The 24,566-nt window shown below is 48.3% G+C and overlaps 1 protein-coding gene across 1 annotated transcript in view; it reads left to right on the top strand.

Moving 5' to 3' along the window:
• The window catches only part of TG (thyroglobulin), a 231,434-nt gene that overhangs the window by 68,608 nt on the left and 138,260 nt on the right, over window positions 1-24,566 (top strand). The window contains exons 28-35 of the mRNA XM_052651771.1: window positions 5,644-5,709; window positions 6,965-7,045; window positions 7,703-7,840; window positions 9,016-9,192; window positions 10,491-10,602; window positions 13,028-13,107; window positions 14,035-14,178; window positions 22,281-22,343. Of these exons, the coding sequence (XP_052507731.1) occupies window positions 5,644-5,709; window positions 6,965-7,045; window positions 7,703-7,840; window positions 9,016-9,192; window positions 10,491-10,602; window positions 13,028-13,107; window positions 14,035-14,178; window positions 22,281-22,343 (861 nt within the window). The remainder of the gene's footprint in view (window positions 1-5,643; window positions 5,710-6,964; window positions 7,046-7,702; window positions 7,841-9,015; window positions 9,193-10,490; window positions 10,603-13,027; window positions 13,108-14,034; window positions 14,179-22,280; window positions 22,344-24,566) is intronic.

Genomic DNA, 24,566 nt, shown 5'->3' with positions numbered 1-24,566 from the left:
GAGGTCACCTCCAGTTGGGAACCGTAGGGCACAGATCCTACCTTTACACAATAGGAATTTAGCCTCAAGAACAATAGGAATTCAGACTCAAGAACAATTAACCCCTGAGAAAATAAACATAGGGATCAAAGTTCTTACTAAAGTGCGAATAGCTGAAAATTCTTTCCTAATGGCAGATATTGATGAAAGGAAAGAAGAGTGAGAATTCCAGCTATCTGAACAGCTGATGGAGACAGTGTAGACTGGATTGGGAGAATGTGAGAGGGGGTAGGGGCAATAAAGAGGGACTCTATCCATCCCAGGGGTGGTTGAGGGTCAGCCTCTTCCTTCCATTTAGCAAATGGCTAGATGCTCGTTAAAATACAGACTCTGGAATCAGACCTTGGGAGGCAAATCCCAATGTGAATGGTTACTCATTGTATGATCTCTCTGTGTCTTGGTTTTTCTAATTATAAAATGAGTTTTGTGGTGATTTCTGATGCTTGGGGAGGTTGGGAGCATCCTAGGAAGAATGCATGTGAAGCCCTCGGAGTACTGCCCAGATGGGCACTGGGTAGATACTGGAGATGCTGGAGCTGTGGTTTGCACTGAAAACATTGCAGCTGAATCCTGCTTCCTCCTCCCCGATCAGTTCCATAACCTTGTTCAAATCACCTAACACCCCCCAAACCTCAGGGTTTTCATCTGCAAAATAGGGGTGTGCTTTTTAATATTTTACACAATGAAGCAGGTCTTCCCAGGTGGCTCAGTGGTAAAGAATCCTCCTACCAATGCCGCAGACGCAGGAAAATGGGGTTTGGTCTCTGGGTCGGGAGGATCTCCTGGAGGAAGAAATGGTTATGCACTCCAGTATTCTTGCTGGGAAAATCCCATCGACGGAGGATTACTAACATGTACTACAGGCTGAAGTTTAAGGTGTGGTTTTCTGAACCCCAAGTCCCTGGTCCCTCACCTGCACGTCCAACAGAGGCGCTCCATGGGACGTCTGGTTCGGAGGTCCACTCTCATCGGTCAGCTCACAGGTACGCTGAGGACCTGCTTTGGCAGGTGATCTGGTTTGTGGAGAATGAGTATTTACTTAGAAAGTGTTAGTGAATGGAACACCCTAAATTCAAATAGTAAGCACGTCAGTATCCGTGTTGCATTTTACAAAGCATTTTCCATCAGCTCAGTTGATCCGTGTTTGACAGCCTGGTGAGACCGAGGCCATCTGAGGCAGAAGCGTGAGGTTGTATCACACTTTTGCTCATGGGAGTGAGGTTCAGAGCTGTGACGTGTCACATTTCAAGAAGCTATCTTTGCATTAACCGCCGTGGCTAGGGCTTCAATTCCAGCTTCGGGGATCAGAGTCGTCAGGGGCAGCACTCACTGTCTGCTGAGATGGCCCTGCATCTCCTTGGCTGGAAGCAGGAAGTGCCTCAGCGGGATCTTCCTATGACAGCAGCAAGCTAAGGAGCCTGGTAACTGAAACTTTTGCTGCCTGGCCGTCTCTCTGGGGCTGCTGTCCTGCAGCCACTGGGTGCCTGCAGGGTGATGACTGTCAGCTACCAGCAGGCTCTCCTTCAAGATTCTGAAGGACTGTGGGGGAAAGGGAACAAAAGGTGCAGGAGAGGCGGAGGGTCGAGCCTGCGCTGCCATGCTGAGTGGGGGGTGCAGGACAGCGTGGGGAGGGGAGTTGCTGAGCTCACCCATCTGCCTCTCGTCCTGAGAAGCAGCTGGCTGTGAGGAGCCCAGCCAGGCAGTTGGATCACTGAGATGGGGAGAGTGGTTTCTGCTCTTAAGGGGCTCACAGGCTAGTTGGGGTGACTGATAGGGGCATTATTAAAGTGTAGTGGGCTTCCTATTTGCCTGTCTTAGGGACTGATGACAGATCCCTGGACACAGAATCCCCCTTAGCATGTCTTTACTCTTTTTTTTTTTTTTAATGTTCTGTAGCACAATTTTGGGCTTCCCTGGTGGCTCAGTGAAGAGTTTGCTTGCAATGCAGGAGACTGCTTGCCAGTGCAGGAGACTCAGGTTCGATCCCTGGGTTGGGAAGATCCCCTGGAGAAGGAAATGGCAACCCACTCAGTATTCTTGCCTGGGAAATCCCATGGACAGAGGAGCCTGGAGGGCTACAGTCCATGGGGTTGCAAGAGTTGGACACAACTTAGCAACTGTAAGCACAACTATAAGCACACCACCATAGCACAATTTTATGTATGTATGAAACAGGGTATTAAAATGGAATTTTCATCCAGACATCAATACACAATAGGTATGGCATTTCCAAGTGAGGAATCACTGTAGACTTCCAAAGTAAATTTTCAGGAATCGTTTCCCAGACCCCCCACCTACTTGGATGATGTAAAAGGTAGCAAAACAGAGGAAGGAGAATTTGGTGAGTAGTCTCATTTGGGAGAGAGCTGAGGGACATGTCTCCTCTTCTGTTAAGCCAACCAACCCTTTCTGGCTCCAGAGGAGTTTAGGGTAGACTGATATTACCCAGAACGAACAAACACATCTCCAAACAGACAACCCCGCAAATCCCTGGAAGCCGTCTTATCGGCACTTTTCTCTGGCTGTGAGGTTTCTCTTTCCCGTCACCAGCTTTAACCTTTGTGCCTGGGTTGACATGTGCCTTGATAGAGGAATCCACTCAGAGTCTGCCTCTCCTAAATTCCCAATGGACATCTCTGGACGTTTTCAACTATTTGGTGTTGGCTAGACTGATCTTGTTTCTAAGAAAAATGGCTTAGTAATCTCTAAGCTCTCATTTCTGACAATATCTTGTAGTGCAAATGAATATAAAAAAAGTAGATTAAACATTCTTTAATGCCCACATGGATTAAAATTTTGATGGGAAAAATAGACCTTGGTAGAAGTACTCCTGGGTTTGTTCTATAATCCCAAAGCTTCATATTGTTGGTTCATGGTGAGGCTCAGCTCACTGGCTGGCATTCTCTTCATGGGATTCTGTCTTGTATAAATGATTATCATTTTCTTGGGATGCTGGGGGCTGAGAGAGAGGAACTCACATGCCCCTGTTATCACTGGATGACTCTGGAGTGGATGTATGGTGGATACCTACACACGGGATGGCTCTATTAGTTCTTTACAGTAGCCATCATTAGCACCAAGCAGAGCCTGAGAAGAGGGTTCAGGAGTGTAGTTTATGTAGGAAGGACAAGGAATAGAAGTAGAGACATGGGGGGAGAATAATACAGGGAAGAGAAAATGCCCAGGAAAAGGTAGACTCTGAAACCTGGGCTTTCCAATTTAGGATCCTGCCCACCCCCAGTTCAGTCAATCCTAAAGAAAATCAACCCTGAATATTCATTAGAAGGACTGAAGCTGAAGCTCCAATGCTTTGGCCACCTGATACGAAGAGCTAACTCATTGGAAAAGGCCTTGATGCTGGGAAAGATTGACAGCAGGAGGGGAAGGAAGTGACAGAGGATGAAATGGCTGGATGGCATCACTGACTCAATGGACATGAGTCTGAGCAAACTCCAGGAGATAGTGAAAAACAGGGAAGCCTGACGTGCTGCCGTCCATGGGATCGCAAAGAGTTGGACTTGACTCAGCAACTGAACAACAACACTTCCAGGTGTTTAGAGTCAAGCTAAACACCTCAGATGCAGCACAGGGTCTCTGCAGAAGTGTCTTGAAGTCAATTAAGATCACATAACACCCACTAACCCTCAAGAATCAGGCTCCATGCCAAACTTCCACCATTCTAAATGTGTGTGTATTCCTGCAGCCTTGATTACAGAGAGAGCAGATTACATGCATCAGAGTCTGCAGGCCTGTTTATGTAATGGGGAAGTTTTAACTGTTCTTGTGGAAGGCATGGAATGATGTCTGGGCAATGTAAACCATTAGCCAGGAAAAGGAGGAATCGTGTTTGCTTCTGTTCTCTGTACCTTCTCACCATCAACAATATAGAACTGGAGAGGCTTTGAGGAATGGATTGCAGGATCAGAAGTTTGCGGTAGAAAAAGTAGTCCCATGGTCAGCCTTCTTGTGCTTGTGCAGTGAGGCTCTGTGTTTACTTGGTGGGCTCTGAAAACCAACTGACTGCTTTGTTTTCCTTATTCATTCCTCTTTGCATTCGTGAATGTGCTGAACACTGGTTCTATACCAGGGGTTATGCTAGGTGTTGGTGAGAAAAAGAAAAATAAGGCTCAATTATCAGCCTCTGGAAGTATATTTAAGGAGCTGGAAAATTATGGTCAAGCATGAGACTGAAGATAGAAATTCCCAGCCTCACAAATACTATCCTCGGTTGCCAATGAGGTGAGAGTCTCAGAGGACTGAAGTGAAATGGGAAATGAATACAACTGTTGACTCGTCTTTAAGTTCTGGTCTCTTTGAACCAATCCACAGTTCCTTAAGTGATGCTACGTGTCACAGCACCATGGCCCTTCCCCTTGTAGTCCCTTTGGTGCCCTAAGAAAGACACGTGGGGTCTGGTGAGGACAGAGGGAAGGAAAAGTGCCCACTGAACTGAGAAGGTATCTTGACAGTGGGAAATGAGGCAGGCAGCTCCAAATAATCAATGGGTCAATTTATTACAGGGTAACTTACTCAGAGGGTTGGATGGGGATCCAAGACCAGTGATCTAGAACCATTAGTAGCTACACTCTGCACTGTTGAGGAGCCCCTGGGATGATTTATAATTAATCTAGGGTCCCAAAGAGTTGGACTGCGTGCACACACACACACATAGGAGTATATCCTTGGTGGCTCAGTGGTAAAGAATCTGCCTGCCTGTGCAGGAGACTCGGGTTCAATTCCTGGCCCAGGAAGATCCCCTGGATGAGGAATTGGCAGCCCACTCCAATATGCTTGCTGTGGGAATCCCATGGACAGAGGAGCCTGGGTGGGCTGTAGTCCATAGGGTTGCAAAGAGTCAGACATGACTAAGAGACTGACCGAACAACAAAAGCAAATAGAGGTATGTGCTTAGGAACGAGGCATGCATTCCTAAGTCAAGATTTGTGAATGGTAGCTAGTCTCATGGGTGCTGGGAATACATCAGCCAAGGTCTTCGTCATTGTTTGGAGGCTACCAGAGCACAGAGGCCACCTGGACCTAACAATTGTGTGTGTGTGTGCAGCTGCTCAGTCATGTCCAGCTCTTTGCAACCCCATGAACTGTATAGTCCTCCAGGCCCCTCTTGTCTACAGGATTTTTCAGGCAAGAATATTAGAGTGGATTGCCGTTTTCCTCCTCTAGGGGATCTTTCTGACCTAGAAATCAAACCTGCGTCTCCTACATTGCCATGCAGATTCTGCCACCAGAGCCACCTGGAAAGCCCAACAGTTGTTAAACGATATGTATTAACTACAAAGCCCTTGATGACAGAGAAGTGATTTACCACCCTGGACAGTCCTAGGCTTCAATGGAAGAATAGGAGGAACTGCATGGGCCCAAGATGGCATCAGTTATGCTAACAGCTATACTCTGGTCAGCTTTTATTTTGTACTAGCCGCTGGAAGAGAGCTCCAAGAAGACTTTGGGATGCACCTTGCATAGGAAACAGAGTGTCAGGCTCAGGAGGGGCCTCAGCGTCAGGGCGGTGAGCCAGTTGCGGTCATGGTGAGTCCCTGGTAGGAGCAAGCACACTCAAGCTCATACAAATAAACATCTTCTTTGCAGGTCTGACCCCCCTGGAAGGAACCCAGGACACCTTGACCAGCTTCCAGCAGATTTATCTCTGGAAAGGTGAGCTCTGTGGTGGGGAGGGTGGTGAGCAGGACACCCATCACAGGAGGCCGTGTGGCCCTACTTCTCATTCATGGGGCACTCTGCTCCCCAGAAAGAAAATGTAGAGATTTACTGTCCAAGTGAGTACCCTGTGTGGAGAGAAGGGCCTCAGTTCTCATCAGACACCAAAGTGTAAAACAAAAATGGAAAGTGAAAAGCCAAGGAGGGATGAAGTAAGCACTGGGTCCTGTGAGATCGAATTCATTGACCACAAGGTGTAGGATGGGGGCTCTGAGGACACCACACCCTACAGGAGGCCTTTCTCCTGGGGGACTCAGGCCCAGGTGTCTCCCTCCTGGGGGCTCGGCCATCTCTCTCATCATGTTAGACTCACCCCACATGCCTTTCACAGGCCCTGGCTCTGAGTAGGCGCTTGGTCAATGTTCACAAACTCAAAGGAGGACAAACAAACCAGTAAAGCATCCATCTGCCAATGCAGGAGACAGGGATTTGATCCCTGGGTTGGGAAGACCCCCTGGAGAAGGAAATGACAGCCCACTCCAGTATTCTTGCTGGAGAATTCAATGGACAGAGGAGCCTTGTGGGCTACAGTTCATGGGGTCACAAAGAGTTGGGCATGACGGAGTGATTGAGCATGAACAACTTTTATAGTATTGTATATAACTATACTTCAATTAAAAAAATAAAAAATAAAATTCTTTTAAATAGCTTGCTAGCTGGTGGAAATTTAAGGACTTGCTTCTCCCCAGGACATTTGCCCCACTAAACAGAAGCCTCCCAAGGCCCACCCCAAACCCAGTCGCCCCATCATGGAAGACCTGTTACTGACTTGGGAGTTTATTTAACTCTTTTGAATCCCATTTCATTTACTCTCCACCTGCCTGTTCTGGAATAAGTTATTTCAAGTCCCTGAGTCTCAGTTTCCTCAAGAGTAAAATGGAAATCTTACTCCTTATCATGGAATCTTGGGAAGACCGATGTTTATGAACATACTCTTAACTCTGGAGGATTTTGCAAATGTTGATAATTTCAGCATCAAGGACAATAATAGTTCCCTTATGGAAAAGTTTGTTGATGTTCCATAAAAAGCCAAAGAATGCAAAACTATGCCACTGGAGTTTTTCAGATCTTACTGGGGGCCCTGGCTGTGGACCATGACGATTTCTCACATTGTCATTATCATTTGTTGACTAGAAGAATACCTCCCCTTTCCTTCTGAATATTAGAACAATAATCTCTTTTTCTCTCCTAGATTCTGACATGGGGTCTCGACCTGAGTCTATGGGATGCAGAAGAGGCATGGAACCAAGGCCAGCATCTCCATCAGAAACAGGTACCCACCCCAAACTTCTTGATATACTTGGGGGTCTGGCTGTGGAGACAAGATGGTGATGCCAAGGGTCTGATCTGTGAATGGACCCATGATGGGTAAGCTGGAACTTTCAAGTCTGGGGCTGAGCAGAGCTGAGAGCTGTCTTCACAGGTGAAGGCTGCCATTTGGGACGGAGATAGAAATTCTACATGGCTTGGGAAGACAGAGGACATATCAGTTGTTCGCATTTACAAAGAGGCGGATTTGACTCCTCGACTTCCTAACTGTGGGGTGGGCTGCTGCGGTCAGGACAGACAAGTCACATGAGTCTGCAGGGAGATCGGCCAGAAATATCATGAGCAAGAGTCTTGCCTTAGTGAAAAGTTGGGCCAGATGGCTCCCAAGTTTACTCCCCAACAAAGATTCTGAGATTTTGCAACTCCATAATTTTTAGGACTTTCTGGCACCTTCTGAAATTTTCTTGGCTTACCAGACTCCCAGCCATATTGATTCCAAACTGGCTCTGGGGTCATTGAGCCTGCAAGTGTGTGTGTGTGTGTGTGCACACATGCACATGCATATGTGAGAGAGAAAGAGTCAGAGAGAGAGAGACAGACAGACAGACAGATTTGCCATGAGATAAAGCCAAAGGAAGTTGACTCGCCCTTTCTTTTTCAGATTTGACAACAGGTCTTTTCTCCCCTGTGGACCTTATCCAGGTCATCGTCGATCAAAACCTATCCCTGCCCAGCCAGCAACACTGGCTTTTCAAACACTTATTTTCACTTCAGCAGGCAAACCTGTGGTGCCTTTCTCGTGAGTATCTTAGCCCTCATCCGCCTTCTTCTCCATCCTGTGGTCAGGCAACAAAGGCCTAGTTTAACAACTCTTGAGACACAGACAAGATCAAACTCAGAGATCACTTCAGTATTACTGTCATGAGTGATACAGAAGACAGAACATAACCACATCTTCAGAAGCTAATTGTGCAGTCAGTATCTGCTCTTCTCCCAGAACCTATCATCCAATCATCCAACAATCCATCCATCCATCCATCTATCCAACAGTCCATCCATCCATTTATCCAACAGTCCATCCATCCATCTAGCTGTTCATCTATTAATCCATCCACCCATCCATCTATTAATCCATCCATGCATCTATCTATCCAACCATCCATCCATCCATCCACCTATATCTATCCAACAATCCATCCAACAATCCATCCATCCATCCATCTATCCATCCATCCATTTATCCATCTGTCCAACAATCTATCCATCCATCCATCCATCCATCCATCCATCCATCCACCTATCCATCCATCCATTTATCCATCTATCCAACAATCTATCCATCCATCCATCCATCTATCCAACAATCCATCCATCCATTCATCTATCCATCCATTTATCCATCTATGCAACAATCCATCCATCCATCCATCCATCTATTCTCTACCCATAGGTGTGTCCTGTGTTGAGTATGTGCTGTGTTCTAGGCTCTGTGTTTGACCTTGGGGATGAGAAAATAAAAAGTGAATCAGTCATAGCCCTCCCTCTCAAGGAGCTCACATGTACCGGAGCAAAGTTGGACATGAGAGTGGGGCAGGGGAGACTGTTCACAGCGTCACCAAGTTTTACATCCTATGGTCTGTAGTCTGAGACCCTGACTGCCTCTGAGATGGTCCCGGGCAGACTCAATGGAATTTCACCCTCTCTCCTCCCATATTGCTGAGTTTACAGCTGACCCCTGACCCTCCTGGCTCTGCCTTTGTTCAGAGCCACCTGGACTCCCTGTTTTCCAGCTGGCAGAACACTGGTATTTTTCTTGAGCCTTCCAGACTGGACAGCCTCTACTGACTTGGGCCTCAGCCCTTCCTGGGAGGAAATCCCCACAGAGCATTTCCTCCCGGAAGATCCTACAGGGATAACCCTCCCCTGACAGCCTCCCTCCCAGGAACTAACACCCAACTTCTGTCTTGCCTGTAGGCTGTGTTGGAGAGCCCTCTTTCTGTCAGCTGGCAGAGGTAATGGACAGCGAACCCTTGTACTTCACCTGCACCCTCTACCCGGAGGCCCAGGTGTGTGACGATATCCTGGAGTCCAGTCCCAAGGGCTGCAGGCTGATCCTGCCCCAAAGGCCAAGTGCCCTCTACAGGAAGAAAGGTGAGCGCTTGGTCGGATCATCCCAAACTGCATTTTCAGTGGGCTGCTGACTGTGGTTTTAGAAATATCCTGATCAGCTCTTCTCCTTTTCTAAGGAACGTTACCCAGTCTTCTTGTAGAGATGCAGAGGCATTTAGAAATGTATCAGATTGACCAGAGAGAAGATGCTTGCTCTGGACTCCACTGCTCTTAGAAATCATGTTATTGTGTATAGCAGTTGGAATTCCCATTGGATGTTTATCAGAGACAATCCCAACAGCTGTGGCTTCAACAAGACAGAAGTTGATTTTACCCTCTGGGAACATCAGTGATACTCTGGGGAGAGGGATTCACCTTGCTCAGTTTTCACTTCTTCTATGGTGCTGTGATCTTCCACTTGCTGTTCTGTCTTCTTTGCTGGAAGCCTTTCTCAGGTACCTGGTGACCCTTGGTTTTCCACTTCAGCGTAATAAGAGAGGGGCCCAGAAGCTGACTGGGAAGCTCTGAGTATGTGGTGGGAGCGTGTTGACCTTGGCTTTCTTTGTAGGATGACGGTTGGGTTGCCCTTTGGGGAAGCCCTCACATCTCTGTGGACTTGCTTGGTGGCTTGGATGGTAAAGAATCTGTCTGCAATGCAGAAGACCTGGCTTCGATCCCTTCGTTGGGAAGATCCCCCGAAGAAGGGAATGGCAACCCACTCCAGTATTCTTGCCTGGAGACTCCCGTGGACAGAGGAGCCTGGCGGGCTACAATCCACAGGCTCACATAACATCGGACACGACTGAAGCAACTTAGCACACACGGACTGCAGCTTGCCAGACTCCTCTGTCCATGGGATTTTCCAGACAATATGCTACAGTGTTGCCATTTCCTGTTCCAAGGATCTTCCTGACCCTGGGATTGAACCCTTGTCTCCTGCGTCTCCTACATTGGCAGGCAGATTCTTTACCAGTGAGCCACCTGGGAAGGCCCAGGTGTATAGGGTTGCTTCTTCCCACAGAAAAGTCAAGAATTCAGCCTTCTTAGGTTTATGAGGTCAAATTTTCCTCCTCTGTATTCTTTCTAGCATCCAAAATTTGCCGCTCTGTCTGATCTCCTATTCTCTTTTGCCTTGTGGGTATATGCCTTTATAAAAACCCCTTTACTGTGATTTTAGTGAGATCTGGGGAGACAACAGAGAGTAAGTCTATGGGTTTAATATGTTACCTTTAATCAGAAGCTCTCAATATGGGTTTTATGCTTTGTCCCCCACAGAAGTATTTTTCTGGTTACAGTGCATCTCCCCTTAAATTATAAGATGTCTTTCTTCCTCTGTGTAGTTGTGCTGCAAGACAGAGTGAAGAATTTTTACACTCGCCTACCATTCCAAAAGCTGACGGGGATTTCCATTAGAAACAAAGTGCCTATGTCTGACAAATCCATTTCCAACGGGTAAGCTACTTCCGTTCATCCCTGCCCTCTACAATACTTATTATGAAGACCCTTCTATTTTCAGAAAGAAGGTGATATAATATCAGGTAAAGACACAAGCATGAAAAACTGCAAAACACAAAGCAAAGGGTGAAAAAGTAATAAAAGGCAACATGCGGGAGACCTGGGGTCTCTCCCTGGGTTGGTAAGATCCCCTGGAGAAGGGAAAGGCTATCCACTCCAGTATTCTGGCCTAGAGAATTCCATGGACCATACAGTCCATGGGGTCGCAAAGAGTCCGACACGACTGAGGGACTTTCATTATTCACTTTATTGACTAAGGTGGCTAAGCTTAGCAACTAGTAATCAACACAACATTTAGCCCTGAACCTAAGGTCAGCTCAGTTCAGTTCAGTCGCTCAGTCGTGTCCCACTCTTTGCGACCCCATGAATCGCAGCACGCCAGGCCTCCCTGTCCATCACCATCTCCCGGAGTTCACTCAGACTCACGTCCATCGAGTTCATGATGCCATCCAGCCATCTCATCCTCTGTCGTCCCCACCTCCTCCTGCCCCCAATCCCTCCCAGCATCAGAGTCTTTTCCAATGAGTCAACTCTTCGCATGAAGTGTCCAAAATACTGGAGCTTCAGCTTTCGCATCATTCCTTCCAAAGAAATCCCAGGGTTGATCTCCTTCAGAATGGACTGGTTGGATCTCCTTGCAGTCCAAGGGACTCTCAAGAGTCTTCTCCAACACCATAGTTCAAAAGCATCAATTCTTTGGCGCTCAGCCTTCTTCACAGTCCAACTCTCACGTCCATACATGACCACTGGAAAAACCATAGCCTTGACTAGATGGACCTTAGTTGGCAAAGTGTCTCTGCTTTTCAATATGCTATCTAGGATGGTCATAACTTTTCTTCCAAGGAGTAAGTGTCTTTTAATTTCATGGCTGCAGTCACCATCTGCAGTGAATTTGGAGACCCCCAAAATCAAGTCTGACACTGTTTCTACTATTTCCCCATCTATTTCCCATGAAGTGATGGGACCAAATGCCATGATCTTCGTTTTCTGAATGTTGAGCTTTAAGTCAACTTTTTCACTCTCCTCTTTCACTTTCATCAAGAGGCTTTTAGCTCCTCTTCACTTTCTGCCATAAGGGTAGTGTCATCTGCATATCTGAGGTTATTGATATTTCTCCCGGCAATCTTGATTGCAGCTTGTGCTTCTTCCAGCCCAGGGTTTCTCATGATGTACTCTGCATATAAGTTAAATAAGCAGGGTGACAATATACAGCCTTGACGTACTCCTTTTCCTATTTGGAACCAGTCTGTTGTTCCATGTCCAGTTCTAACTGTTGCTTCCTGACTTGCACACAGATTTCTCAAGAGGCAGGTTAGGTGGTCTGGTATTCCCATCTCTTTCAGAATTTTCCACAGTTTATTGTGATCCACACAGTCAAAGGCTTTGGCATAGTCAATAAAGCAGAAATAGATGTTTTTCTGGAACTCAATAATACAACATTTAGCCCTGAACCTAAGGTCAGCTGATGCAAAAGGGGAACTTGACCCGTGGTTTTTTTTTTTTTTTTTTATCAATTAATACAAATTTTCAAGCATTGAAAAAAACTTGATCAGCAGTCTCCCTGCTGCATTCAGAACCCGAAGAGCAAGCAGAACTTTTTACAGGGTCAGAGGCATATAGGGACTTTTATCTAATTTTTTATTTAAAAATGTATCCTGTGGGACCTCCCTGGTGATGCAGTGGTTGAAACTCTGCACTCCCAAGGCAAGGGGCATGGATTCGATTGCTGGTCGGGGAACCAAGATCCCACATGCTACACCGTGCAGCTGAAAAAAAAAAGAAAATTTTAAAAATATATTTTGTTATTGATTTAATTAGCTATAACTTAGTTGTTGTCATTGAACGTGACTAGTGTTTCTCTCCGCTAGTCTGTGAATCTCACCTATCAGAATCACCAGGAGGGCTTCTTACAACCCGCGGTCCTGGGTCCTACCCTGGACCTCCCGAATCAGCATTTACAGGGGGCTCACGAATGTGAATTTCAACTAAGTTCTCCCTGTAGAAGTTAGAATTTGAGAGTCATCGATCTATGAACTATGGATCTACAAAGTGTTGTTAATATATGAAACTATGCCCTGCTGCTGGCATTTACGATTGGCTTTCGAAAATGGAGATTCAAAGATGATAAAAGATATTTGGCCCATGCTGATGGGAGTGGGGAAGAAAGGGAGGGTGGAAAACAAGGGTCTGCCTGGCCCTTGTGCTGGGTGTGTCTGGAGACACAAGGAGCAGAGCTTGTGTGCCTGGACTCAGGGAAGAGTTGTCACAGAGAGCAGGCCCCCAGAATGACAGCAAGTCACCCCACCTCGAGGATCCCATCCAGCACAAACCTTCAGGCCTCCTCTTTCTCCTCTTCCGCCAGCTTTTTCGAATGTGAGCGACTGTGTGACATGGACCCGTGCTGCACCGGCTTTGGCTTTCTGAACGTTTCTCAGTTAAAAGGTAATGGTGATAACAACTCCTTCCGTAAAGTACCCAGCACTTTGCAGTCTAGAAACATATTCACATCCATGTTGCTGTTTAGTCGCTAAGTTGTGTCTGACTCTTTTGTGACCCCATGGTCTGTAGCCCACCAGGCTCCTCTGTCCATGGGATTTCCCAGGCAAGGATACTGGAGTGGGTTGCTGTCTCCTTCTCCAGGGGAGCTTCCTGCCCAGGGATCGAACTCGCATCTCCTGCGTTGGCGGGCAGGTGGATCCTTTACCAGCTGAGCCACCAGGGAAGCCCTGTTCACGTCTATGGTCTGACCTAATCCACAGCATCACCTTGTGGGGGCTTGAGAAGGGGCAGGTGGCTGGTAAATGTGGTAGGTGGGACAGGGCTGCCAGTCCAGTACCCAGTCAGCTGGACACTGCACTTCCGCCTGACCCAGGTAGCCTTCCTGCCATGGCTCACTGAAGTGTCTTCTGCTTGCTTTTCAAGACCTGGGTCAGGTAGCTGGGTGGGCTGAACTTGGAATCCCTCCAGATGATCTGCATTTGAAACTTGATTCTGTCACATGCTAGACGAATGATCCTGGATGAGCCACCGAGTCTCTCTGAGTCTCAGTTTCCTCATCTGTAAATAGAGATACCAGTGCTAGCCTCCTCATAGGCTCCTGTGAGGATGAGCAGTATGATGCGTACAGAGCCTTAGCACAGCTCTGGGCACATGAAGGATGCTTGACAAGTGTGTGTTGCCCCCACCACCATGTTTTTAGACCAGAAACTCACTAAGGTAGCCGGGTTTTCATCAGTGGCTAAGATCATCCCTGGAATAGGGCGCTTCACCCCACATGTCTGCTGAAGGATGAGTTTGCAGAGTTTCTCTCATTCACTTAGAATCTCCCGTCATGATCATTTCCCTGGTCCTGGTTACTTTTTGCTCCAGGAGGAGAGGTGACATGCCTAACTCTGAACAGCTTGGGCCTTCAGACGTGCAGCGAGGAATATGGAGGGGTCTGGCGCATTATGGACTGTGGCTCCCCAGACACTGAGGTCCACACCTACCCCTTCGGATGGTACCAGAAGCCTGGTAAGTGACCTGCCCTGAACAGCTACACAATTATTGCTCAGTGCCCCTGGGGAGTGGACATTATTTCTTCCATTTTAAGATGAAGAGAGTCTGGTGCAGAAAGTGGAAGTTATTTGACCCAAGCCACAGAGCCAGCAGGAGGCAGAGTCAGGTCACAAACCCAGCTCTGACGGCTCCAAACTTCTCTCTTCCCCTTTTCATGCTGTGCCTGGTGGGTCTTCCACAGCCACGAGCTATTGGATGTGAAACTGTCTAGACGCACTGTCTGGCTGGTTTTCCCCCAGCTCAAGTCAACTGGCCATAGAGACAATTGACTAAGAAATTGAAAAAATAAAACTGACTAATGAACTAATAAATGAAACCAATGGCAGGTTGGCTATGTGTTCCAGAACCATGTCCAACCCTAGAGACCTGGGATCGGGCTCCTTGGTGGAATCTGGTCCTTGACACTTAAACATGAGATTACTAATCCCGAGACATTTTGTCACTGCAGAGCAGGTATTTTTGGAGTTGGTTGTTACCAGGCTGAGTGGAATCCTCTTTGCTCCCTCCTTGAGCATCCTGTGTTCGGAGTTCACTCTATTTATGACTTTTATTTTATCTTAACATCTTGAAGTGTTTTAAGAAAAACATTAGGACTGTATGATGAAATAGCCTCAGTGGGTTTCTATGCATGTGTGCTAAATTGCTCAGTTGGGTCCGACTCTTTGCAACCCCATGGACTGCAGCCCAGAAGGCGCCTCTATCCATGGGATTCCATAGGCAAGAATACTGGGGTGGGTTCCCATGCCCTTCTCCAGGGGATCTTCCCCACCCAGGGATCAAACCCATGTCTCCTGTAGCTCCTGCATTGCAGGTGGATTCTTTACCGCTGAGCCACTGGGGAAGCTCTGGGTTTCCATGAGGGGAGGAGGGGTAATGTGCCACATAGAGGAGACTTTAACCAGCTCACAGAGGCTGGGGCATGAACACTTGCCTAGGTTGGTGGCTCCGCAGGAGATCCAAAGCCACCTCTGGGTATTTAGGGCCTTCAGAACTGAACTCTCACCGCTCAATGCCTCCTTGCCCATCCGTCCTCTCACACCTCTTCCCATCTCCTCACGCCTCTTCCCATCTCCTCACCCTACCTACCAAAGGCTGGAAAATGTCATTTTTCATCTTTCCATTGCGCAGGGAAGGGCTGGGTAAAAAGAAGCTAAGACATAATTCATTTGTTCAGAAATATGGGAATCAGACCAGAGTGTTACAACATCTTGGCAGGAGTCGGCCAGGAAAAGTATTCAAGGTGGTATCGTCCCAACTCTTTTCCATCTGTTCTGTTCTTTTTATCTGACTGCAGAGACTATTAACTTTTTCCGACATATATTTCACAGGGTCAGGCTGAGGACTCAGGAGTTCTGACCAGGGCATTGACCGAGCATCAGCCGTACCTCTGGGGTCTCTGGTTTTCTAAATCCAGCCTCTGTTCTTTGGAGTCTTCTTGTGTGTGTGCCTGGCTGAATGCAAGCACTGTACAAGTGTTATCCCATCTAATCCTTACAACCACTGTTAGATGAGGAAACAGAGGTCCATGGAGGCTAAGTCACTTTCCCAAAGTCACAGCAGGTAAATGATGGAATTTGGACTCAGGATTGTTGGACTTTGTCAAGCAGAACCAGGTCCAAACAACCAACTGTATAACCAAATGATACAGCTATGTTCAGCTACGTGACATATTCACTATGATGTAGTGGCTGAGTATGAATACGATATGATTCCTATCCTCCAGATGCTCCACTTGAGGAATAATTGACGTTGTTGCTGTTTAATTGCTCAGTTGTGTCCAACTCCTTGTGGCCCTGTGGACTGTAGCCGGCTAGGTTCCTCTGTCCTTGAGTTTTCCCAGGTGAGAATACTGGAGTGGGTTGCCATTTCCTTCTCCAGGGGATCTTCCTGACCCAGGGATCCAAACCACATCTCCTGTGGATTCTTTACCACTGAGGCACCTGGGAAACCCTAAGGGGCAATTGCAGACTGTAACTAAATAAGCCATTCTAGTGCTGGATCGGTCATATCATGAGTTTAGAAGTTTTGAAACTCTTTTGAGTGTCCATACTGAGTCATACATTGTGCTGGGCAATAGGAAATGTGAAATTAATAAGATGTAGTCATTTTTCTTATTATAGATGCTCACATCCTACTAAGGAGGTCGTGGGCGTATGTGATTAACTGTAGTGTCCTAGACTCGGGACCAGAACAGACATGCATAAGGTGTTGTAGGAATACAGGAACAAGAAACTAGCTCTGCTTCCGAGAGGTGGGGATCATTACCGACAGCCTCCTGCAAGCCCTCTTTCATGCTTCAGGGACCACTCCCTGTAGGTTCTGGTCTGCTGGCCTGGAGCCGCCCTCGCAGGCCGGTTTCCACACTGCACACTGCCTGTTTTCAGTGCTTGGGGGAGTGGGGTGAAAGATTTTAAAATGCCACAGTAGCATCAGTTTCTCAGGGCCCCTGGCTGGAAAACACTCTGAGATGTGCATGGCTCAAGGCCATTCTGGTGTGCATGGCTCTGAATCTCCAATTTCAAAAGAGTGGAAGAAAGAGGGCTGGCTGACACAGAGTTTTGGTGACCTGGTGTGACCCATGGCTCCCATCCGAGCAAAACCAGGTTCTCGCCAGTCCATCTTTGTCCCTTAAGTCATCTTCATCAGAAGCAGCTGGTGGGGTAAGTCTTAAGACGATGAATGATCTCCTCCTAAGACCCAGGCAGAGAAAAGGAATATTATTCAAGGAAACTGGTTCCACTAATTAGACTGTTCTCGTAGTTCAGTCACACTGATCCAGTACAAAGTCACCTTTTGATTTCTGATATAGTTTGAGCCAAAACAGTCAGTCATCTTCTGGATTCTGTACCTTAGTATGGCCTTGTATTCTGCTTTCTGTTGTAGATAAAACTGCCCCAGTGCAACTCTGGAAAACCCAACAAACAAGCTGCCATTGTCATTACTTTCTCCCCATCCTCGTCTTCGTATTAGACAGTCACGCACAGTCACAGGAAGAAGGGACCCCGCAGGAGCAGCGAGGCTGCGCAGAGGGTCCTGTGCCTGAAGGGCGACCTCTCAGTCAGCATGGGCACAGGAAACATGGGTTTTACAAGGGAATTCTTGCAAAGAATTTCTGTAGTAGATTTTGCCCTGGCTTCAAATCCATGGCTTGGTCGTGTAGCATTCTGCCATCTATGGTTTTGGAGGGGGAGGGGTCATGACCTTGAGCACTCTGAGAGCAGGTACTTCAGGGAAGAGTGAGATTCCTTCTGAGATACTGCTCGGGGGGGACCATGTCATCAAACTCAGAGAGGCAGAGACCAGAGGGGTGCACAGTGAGGCAGGGAGCATGGTCAAGGACCTCAGGGCAGAAACCCAAACCCAGAGAGAGAGAGAGGACAGATGGATGGATAGATCGATACAAAGATAGATGATGGATCGATGGGCAGATAGATAAATAAACAGATGATGGACAGGTAGATACATACATACGCACATGTATACACACACACATACATATTCCCTGGTGGCTCAGACGGTAAAGAATCCGCTTGCAATGCAGGAGACCTGGCTTTCATCCCTGAGTTGGGAAAATCCCCTGGAGAAGGGATGGCTGCCTACTCCAGTGTTCTGACTGGGAGAATTCCATGGGCAGAGGAGCCTGGCAGGCTACAGTTTATGGGGCCGCAATGAGTTGGACACGACTGAGCCACGTTCACTTTCATACGTACATCAGCACATAGTTACTTAGACATAAAGCATGCCTTCTCTACTGCCATCTATGTTGAGTGATGAGCATGGACTCCTGACTTGACTCTGGGCTGAGAACCAGATGCAAAAAGCGTAACCCGCGTCCTGTACCTAAAGATCTGGACAGAAGAAGGGGAAAGGAAGGGCCATTTATTGAGCTCCTAATATAATAATAATGTGTTCTGACACTCAGTTGTGTCCAACTCTTTGCAACCCCACGGACTGTAGCCTGCCAGACCCCTCTGTCCATGGGATTCTCCAGGAATAATACTGGAGTGTGTTGTTATACCCTCCTTCAGGGGATCTTCCCAACCTGGAGATCAAGCCTGGGTCTCCTGCATTGCAGGTGGAGTCTTTACCATCTGAGCCTCCAGGGAAGCCCCTGCTACACGTCAAACACCCTGGAAGCACCAGCGATAGAAGGTCCTTCCCCAAAGGGTCGAGCCTGGCCTGGAAGGCAGACGTGAGAGAAGGAACATTTCTCAGGCACTTGGTGATGCCAGAAACACTTCTGCAGTGCTCTCCCCGCGTTCGCTAGGACCACTGTGGGGCTGGTGCTCTCCTAGCCTGTCATCAGGAGTAATTACTCCCTCTGTCCCAGAGAACAACTCAGCCCTCTGACGTGTCTTACTGTGGGGAGATGCAAGGGGACTTCTGGAGCCCAAAAGGGGAGCAAGAAATGTTGTTCCACAAGGGATTGCGCCAGAGCCACTCCAGGAGGAATCTGGGCGGAGATGAAGGCCTGTTGGGTGGAGGGTGCAGGGACAGTGGGTAGGATGGCCATGGTCCTGCCCTGCAACCCCCGGACCTCCAGAGACCTGCACGCAGGCAACATGACCCTGGTACTGAGCTGTGTTCTCAGAACAAAAATGAAAGTCAGGTTCCTAGGAGCTGGGAGAGAGGCACAAACCTAGAGCAGCGAGCACCCAGAGGGGCCGCCCAGAAAGCCGTGTGACTTCTCACTGTTGTCCAGAGTGAACAGAAAGTTCCAGGGATCTGAGCACAGAACCCAGAGGCCCGGGCTGAGTGACTGTGGATGCAAATGAAGCTGTCTGCAGCCCCTTCCGGTCAGGGCGGCAGTACTCAAAGAGGAAGCGTCTTAGCAGCCATGGTGGGAATGGAAGGGGAAGAGGCTGCTCTGTGGTCCAGCTGCCTTGAGGCTCCGGGCTGCCTGGAAGGGGGCACCTCTGGGTCTCCGGTGCCCACTGGCTGCTCTCAGAAGGGAGCTGAGCTGCTGTTCAACCCCCCACCACCCCCTCCTCCTACCTCTTGCAGCCACGTGTGGCCTGCAAGTGGGGCAGGGTCTTTGGTTTGTTTACAAAGTCAAACACGGCTTCTAAAAAAAACCAATAGAAGCCTCCCACTTCCTCTCTTCTTCTGCTAAACAAATGCACTTGGACCCTGTAGATAGATATTCTAGATACAGGAATGACTTGGAAAGGAAGTGACTGGCTCTTCTAATTATGCCTCTCTGCAGCCCACGTAGAAACCACCACACGTAGGAGAGTTTACTGTCTACTTCATTCCTCGGCATCACTCACATCCCAGCACAAGCGTCTGCCATTTGCTTAGTGCCGTGTCGGCTCCTTGGCTAGGCTAGTGTTTGGCAGGCAGCGTCTTATTTAGTCCCCAAACGGCGTGATGAGGTGGGGTCTCTCCTTACCCCCATTTTCTGGCCTGCTGGCAAATGTGTTGCAATTAGGGAGAGCTGGGCAGGTGCAGGGCGAGGGGTCGCGGTTGCCACTTTCTGTGGTGTAAATACCCCGGCTGCAGCCCATTTCAGGCCACCAGCTTGATGTCGCTGAAAGCAGAGTTGGGAAGAAGCAAGAAGGGTTACCATCCTTTTGCTTAACAAGCATGAATTAGCTGAGCAACTGGCTCAAAGTTGCACAGTGCAATTCTCTGTAGGAGGGCCCCCTGGGAACGAGGCTGATGAGATTTTCAGTGCCCCAGGGGGCCCAGGGAAGCTGAGAACTTTCAGGGTTCAGCTATTCCTGTACACGAAGGTCCCACCCAGAGGGTTGACAGCACCCTGTCAGGAAGCACTGTTGGGGCTGAGAAAGAGTAAGTAAGGCAATTGCAGCAGATCTAGGTGATAAATGCCTGGACGTGCATATGGTAATTCTCCCTGTGGACAGCTTGCCTGACTGTTCTCACAGCCTTGGATATACAGAGTTTCTGGCCATTCATTATGTTGTATAAATCTTTCCTTCACAAACTGAGCTTGCTTTGAATTTCCAGACAGACTTCCAGAAGGAGAATCACTGGGCCCAAGAGGGTGGATGTCTGAATGCCCTTGTTACAGATCCGTCAAATAATTGTTCTCTGGAGTGTGCTGACTCTCAGGATCTTTGCTCTGAGAAAGCAAAGATGGACATTTAAATGAACACACTGGCCCCCTGGGTACCATGGAGGGTGGTGGGTGGTTCTGAGTTTTGTGTGAGGAGCTCACAGGATGCTGGGTGACGGAAGCCTTGGCTCAGTGACCCTCAGAGTGAATCCGTGGACCAACAGGGTCAGCATCACCTGGGAACTTATTAGAAATGCTGGATCTTGGGCCCCAGCCCCCACCTGCTGGACCAGACACTCTGGGGGTGAAGCTCACACAGTGTGGGTCACCAAGCCCTCCAGGGGATTCCAATGTGCACTGAAGGCTGGGAACTAGGCTCTAGAATGATGACTGGGAGCAGCTGCTTATAGGCAGATGGAGCCAAGCAGGATGGACACACGATAACTGAGGCTCTAGAACTAATGGAGGCTGGGTCACGGCGTGTCTGACCAAAGTCAGGAGGCAGAGGAGGAGATGGGATGGCAGGGGACCCAAACCGGGGCTCTGGGGCCCAGATGGAACACGACTGACTCGAGGCTTTTGTGGAGGCAGACGAGCCTGAGTCTCAGTGACAAGGACGTGTTACTACGAAAGACTGATTTTTTTTTTTTTAATTTTGCTTCACCTACAATTTCAGTAGTGCTGAAATTTTAAATTTTATTTTACTTTATTTTTTTCTTTTGGCCATGCCCCAAGGCATGTGGGATCCTTGTGGGCTGGGGAAGCCAGGCATGGGACCCACAGCCCCTGTGTTGGAAGCTCAGAGTCTTAACCACTAGACTGCCAAGAAGTCCCTAAAAAGGCGATATTAAGAGTAAATAGTGGCCAGCATTTATTGAGTGCTTACTGTATGCCTGAAGCTTCACATATACTAACTCATCTAAGCCTCAGAGCCCTAAATGAGATACTATCATTACTCCCATTTTGCAGACAGGGAAGCTGAGGACAAGGAAGGTCACCCTGGGTTCCTGACCCTTGACCCTGAGCCTCACCCATGACCCTTGACTGCTGACCATGCTGCACTGTAGCTCAGAGAGGGAGAAGGTCTGGCCGCACTCCTGGTCTGGGCCACTGGGAGAAAAGGATGCTGTGGCTTTGAAGACTGTGATCTGTTCAGTAAGGGGAGAGGCAGGGGAGGGGGCAGTTAGCACTGATGGGAAGCTCCTGGGTGTGTGCAGTTTCTCGTTTATTTCCGACATCATCGCCTCATACCAGTGCCCCAAGCTGGGGATAGAAGAAGCCAGATCACTTATCCATTTGCCCTGCTTCTGAGAGGCACATGGAGGTTGGAGCCCAGGCCTGTCTGCCCACCTACTCCAGGTTCTGTCCACCTGCCACGCTGCCTGCCATGAAGATTTGCCGTCTTGTGGCCTTCACCCTGTGCCTGGCCTGATACTACCTCCTCTCATGCTCACACGCAATTCTCAGCGTAGGCTGTGTCATCCCCATTGTAACAGATGTGGAAACTGAGGCCCAGAGGGGCTAAGTGCTTCCCCTAAGTGAGTCAGCTAAGCAGCGATAGTGGATATTTCCCTTGTTCACCACATATCTCTAGGTGACCACTCTCTGGAACATGGCTGGTCTGTACTTTTGCACCTCTGGCTTTGGCAAATGGTGTGAAAATAAGTGCTATGTGTTACTCGTAGGCAAAGCTGTGAGAGCAGGGGTAGCCTTGTCTTTTCCCTGCTGCAGCATCTGGGAGGCAGGGGTGTGATGGAACCTCCCCTTGCCTAGGGCTTGAAGGGGGTTGACACAGAGGAGAGCCCCCAGCACCTGCAGCAGGCCCTTGGTTGCTTTAAGCCCCTTAGTTGTTAGGATGTCCCTTCATCTCAACCCACCCCGTCCTGACCACACAGGAGTGGGACCAGGCGCTGGGCACACTGTCTTGCCTTCCACGCATGACTTTGTGCCACCAAGTAACACCACTCTTCCTGCCTTTGGGGCTCAATGATCCAAAGAGTCACAAAGGGCTAAAAGGCCGTCTTTGTCTTCTTTTCAGATTCTCAAAGTGACGCTCCCAGTTTTTGCCCTTCGGTGGCTCTGCCTGCCCTTGCGGAGAATGGTGAGTCCTTGGTCTTGTTTGTCTCTCCTGTGTGAGGCTGACTTTCTCCTCGCTTCTGTCCAAGAGTTTATAGCTCATGGGAGCCCATCACGTTTCTAACCTCAAGCTCCTCTCGGTTAGACACATGCATGGAAAGGGCAAATACCAGCACCACAGCCATTTCATAGGTGAGGAAACTTGCAGTGGTTAAATGACGGTGAAGCAATGCAGCCAAGCAGAGGCCGAGTGGGACAGGAGCCCAGTACAATAAGTCCGCCACACGTGTAGGAGTTCCATCCCAAGAGCGTGTTCGAGTCTGACAAAGTTAGCCTAGGTACCCAGCTAACACAGTGGGCTATATAGTAGTGTACTGTAATAGGTTTATAATGCTTTTTGCACAAATAATGCATACAAAACAAACACAAAAAATGAAACGTGTTTAATCTTACAGTCCACTACCTTGAAAAGTATAGTAGTCCAACTCTACAGCTGGTGCGTCTCAGCAGTGCCAGCTATTTCACCGCTGCCTTTACTCCTGTTTCTGGACATCTTGGGCTTGAAATAAAGATACTGCACAACTCTGCTCTGTGCAGTTCTGTACAGTAAAGTACACAAACTACCGCTTGTAGAGGATGCACGCACCTGACCATGTACGCCAGACAGGTGAACTAGCTTACGTGATTGGGCATGCACACGGACATTTGCATCTTCGAAAGTCTGCAACTTGAAGGTCCGCATGTAGGGGGTTTCCTGGCGCTCCTGATTTCGTTCTAAGGTTTGCTTTCAGCGTGTGGCGTGGTGATGAGGCCTGCACAACCCTGGGGCCGTGTCGGGAGCCGTGGTGTTTGGGCCCAAAGTGAAAGGAGTCAGCTCTTCTATGTGCAGAGGAGTTGGCACTCAGAGCCCCGGGTGCCCCCACGTGGCACAGTGAGCTCTGAGGCCGGGCACTGGCCCCGAGCCCAGGAGCACGGGCAGGCTGAGGCTGCTGTCCCTCCCACACCTGGCCCCGTGCCTGCCACCGCTGGCCCCATGTGCTGCCCGGGCAGTGGGAAGTGTGGGGCGCTGGGCGCCGGGTGGGGCAGGGTGGGAGCGGGCAGCCCAGCGTGGGCCTTACTGCGCCTCCCGCTTCTACCTCTGCTTAGTCAGGAAGCGCGAGGCTCTCATCATTCCTGTCCGGTGACACGATGTCTGAGGGGCGCTAGACGTGTGTCATTACAGCGCTGGCTGAAGGGACAGAAAGTGGCTCGTGTGGGAGGGATCGTTTTTAGTCAAGGCTGGGCCGAGAGTACAAATGTCCTCAACCGTGTCGTCACTTCCTTCACTCAGTGAAAAGAGCTGACTTTGTGTATACTTTTTTCCCCCTGAGCGTTCTATTCCGAACATCAATGTCTAAGCACTTACAGATTTCATGTCTAATTTGATCATCACACCAACCTCTAAAGGCAGGTTCTATCTTCCTATTTGTTAATTACAGAAAAATGCAAACCTGCCAGAATACAGAAGGGGGAAAAAAAAAATCACAGGATTATTTAGAAGTTACTCCATGCCAGTTAATACTTTGGTTTATTTCCTAATCTCTCTAGATTTTTTTTGTGTGTGAAAAGTAGTTGTAATCTCTCTTCTGTGTTTTGTTTTTACCTAATATTGCATCATGTGTAGATTTCCAAACTGTTGTAGATGTGCTGACCATTCGTACATGCGTGTATATATTCATTCATTCATTCGATCAAGCTGTTACCCCTAAAATGCTCCCACTCTAGTGACGAAGAACAAAGAGAACAGTGTCAGCCGTGACTGTCATGCAGTTCACTAACTCATTCCTCTATTTCTGGGCATTTGATTGTTTTTGACTCCTCACCACCATGAAAATATCACAAGAATCCCTTTGTGCATAAAGCTCTTTGCAATGTCCAGATCATTTCCTGGTGGTGGTGGGAGTACCTTCTCTGAAGCAGAATTACTGGGCTTGAAAACTCTAGATTTTAAAACTCTAGGTCTATATTGCCAAATTAGTCCCAAACCCTTGTTTGTAGTTTCATACTTGCTAGCAGTGAATTAAAGTGTTTTTTTTCTCCATCACGTGCTTAGAATTCTTAAATACTATCACTAAGAAATCATTTATTAAATTTATGGATAAAGAAAGTTTTGATATCTTATGTCAAATGTATACTGTTAGATAGGAATCAATCAATGTATAAGCAGCTTCAGGTGATTTTACAATGCTTCTAGTCTGTTTTTGGTAAG

Source organism: Budorcas taxicolor, chromosome 14 (genome assembly GCF_023091745.1).
Source record: "Budorcas taxicolor isolate Tak-1 chromosome 14, Takin1.1, whole genome shotgun sequence".
In the NCBI taxonomy this organism is placed as follows: domain Eukaryota; kingdom Metazoa; phylum Chordata; class Mammalia; order Artiodactyla; family Bovidae; genus Budorcas; species Budorcas taxicolor.
The sequence above is the reverse complement of the archived record's forward strand: the minus strand, read 5'-3'. Positions and strand labels throughout refer to the sequence as shown.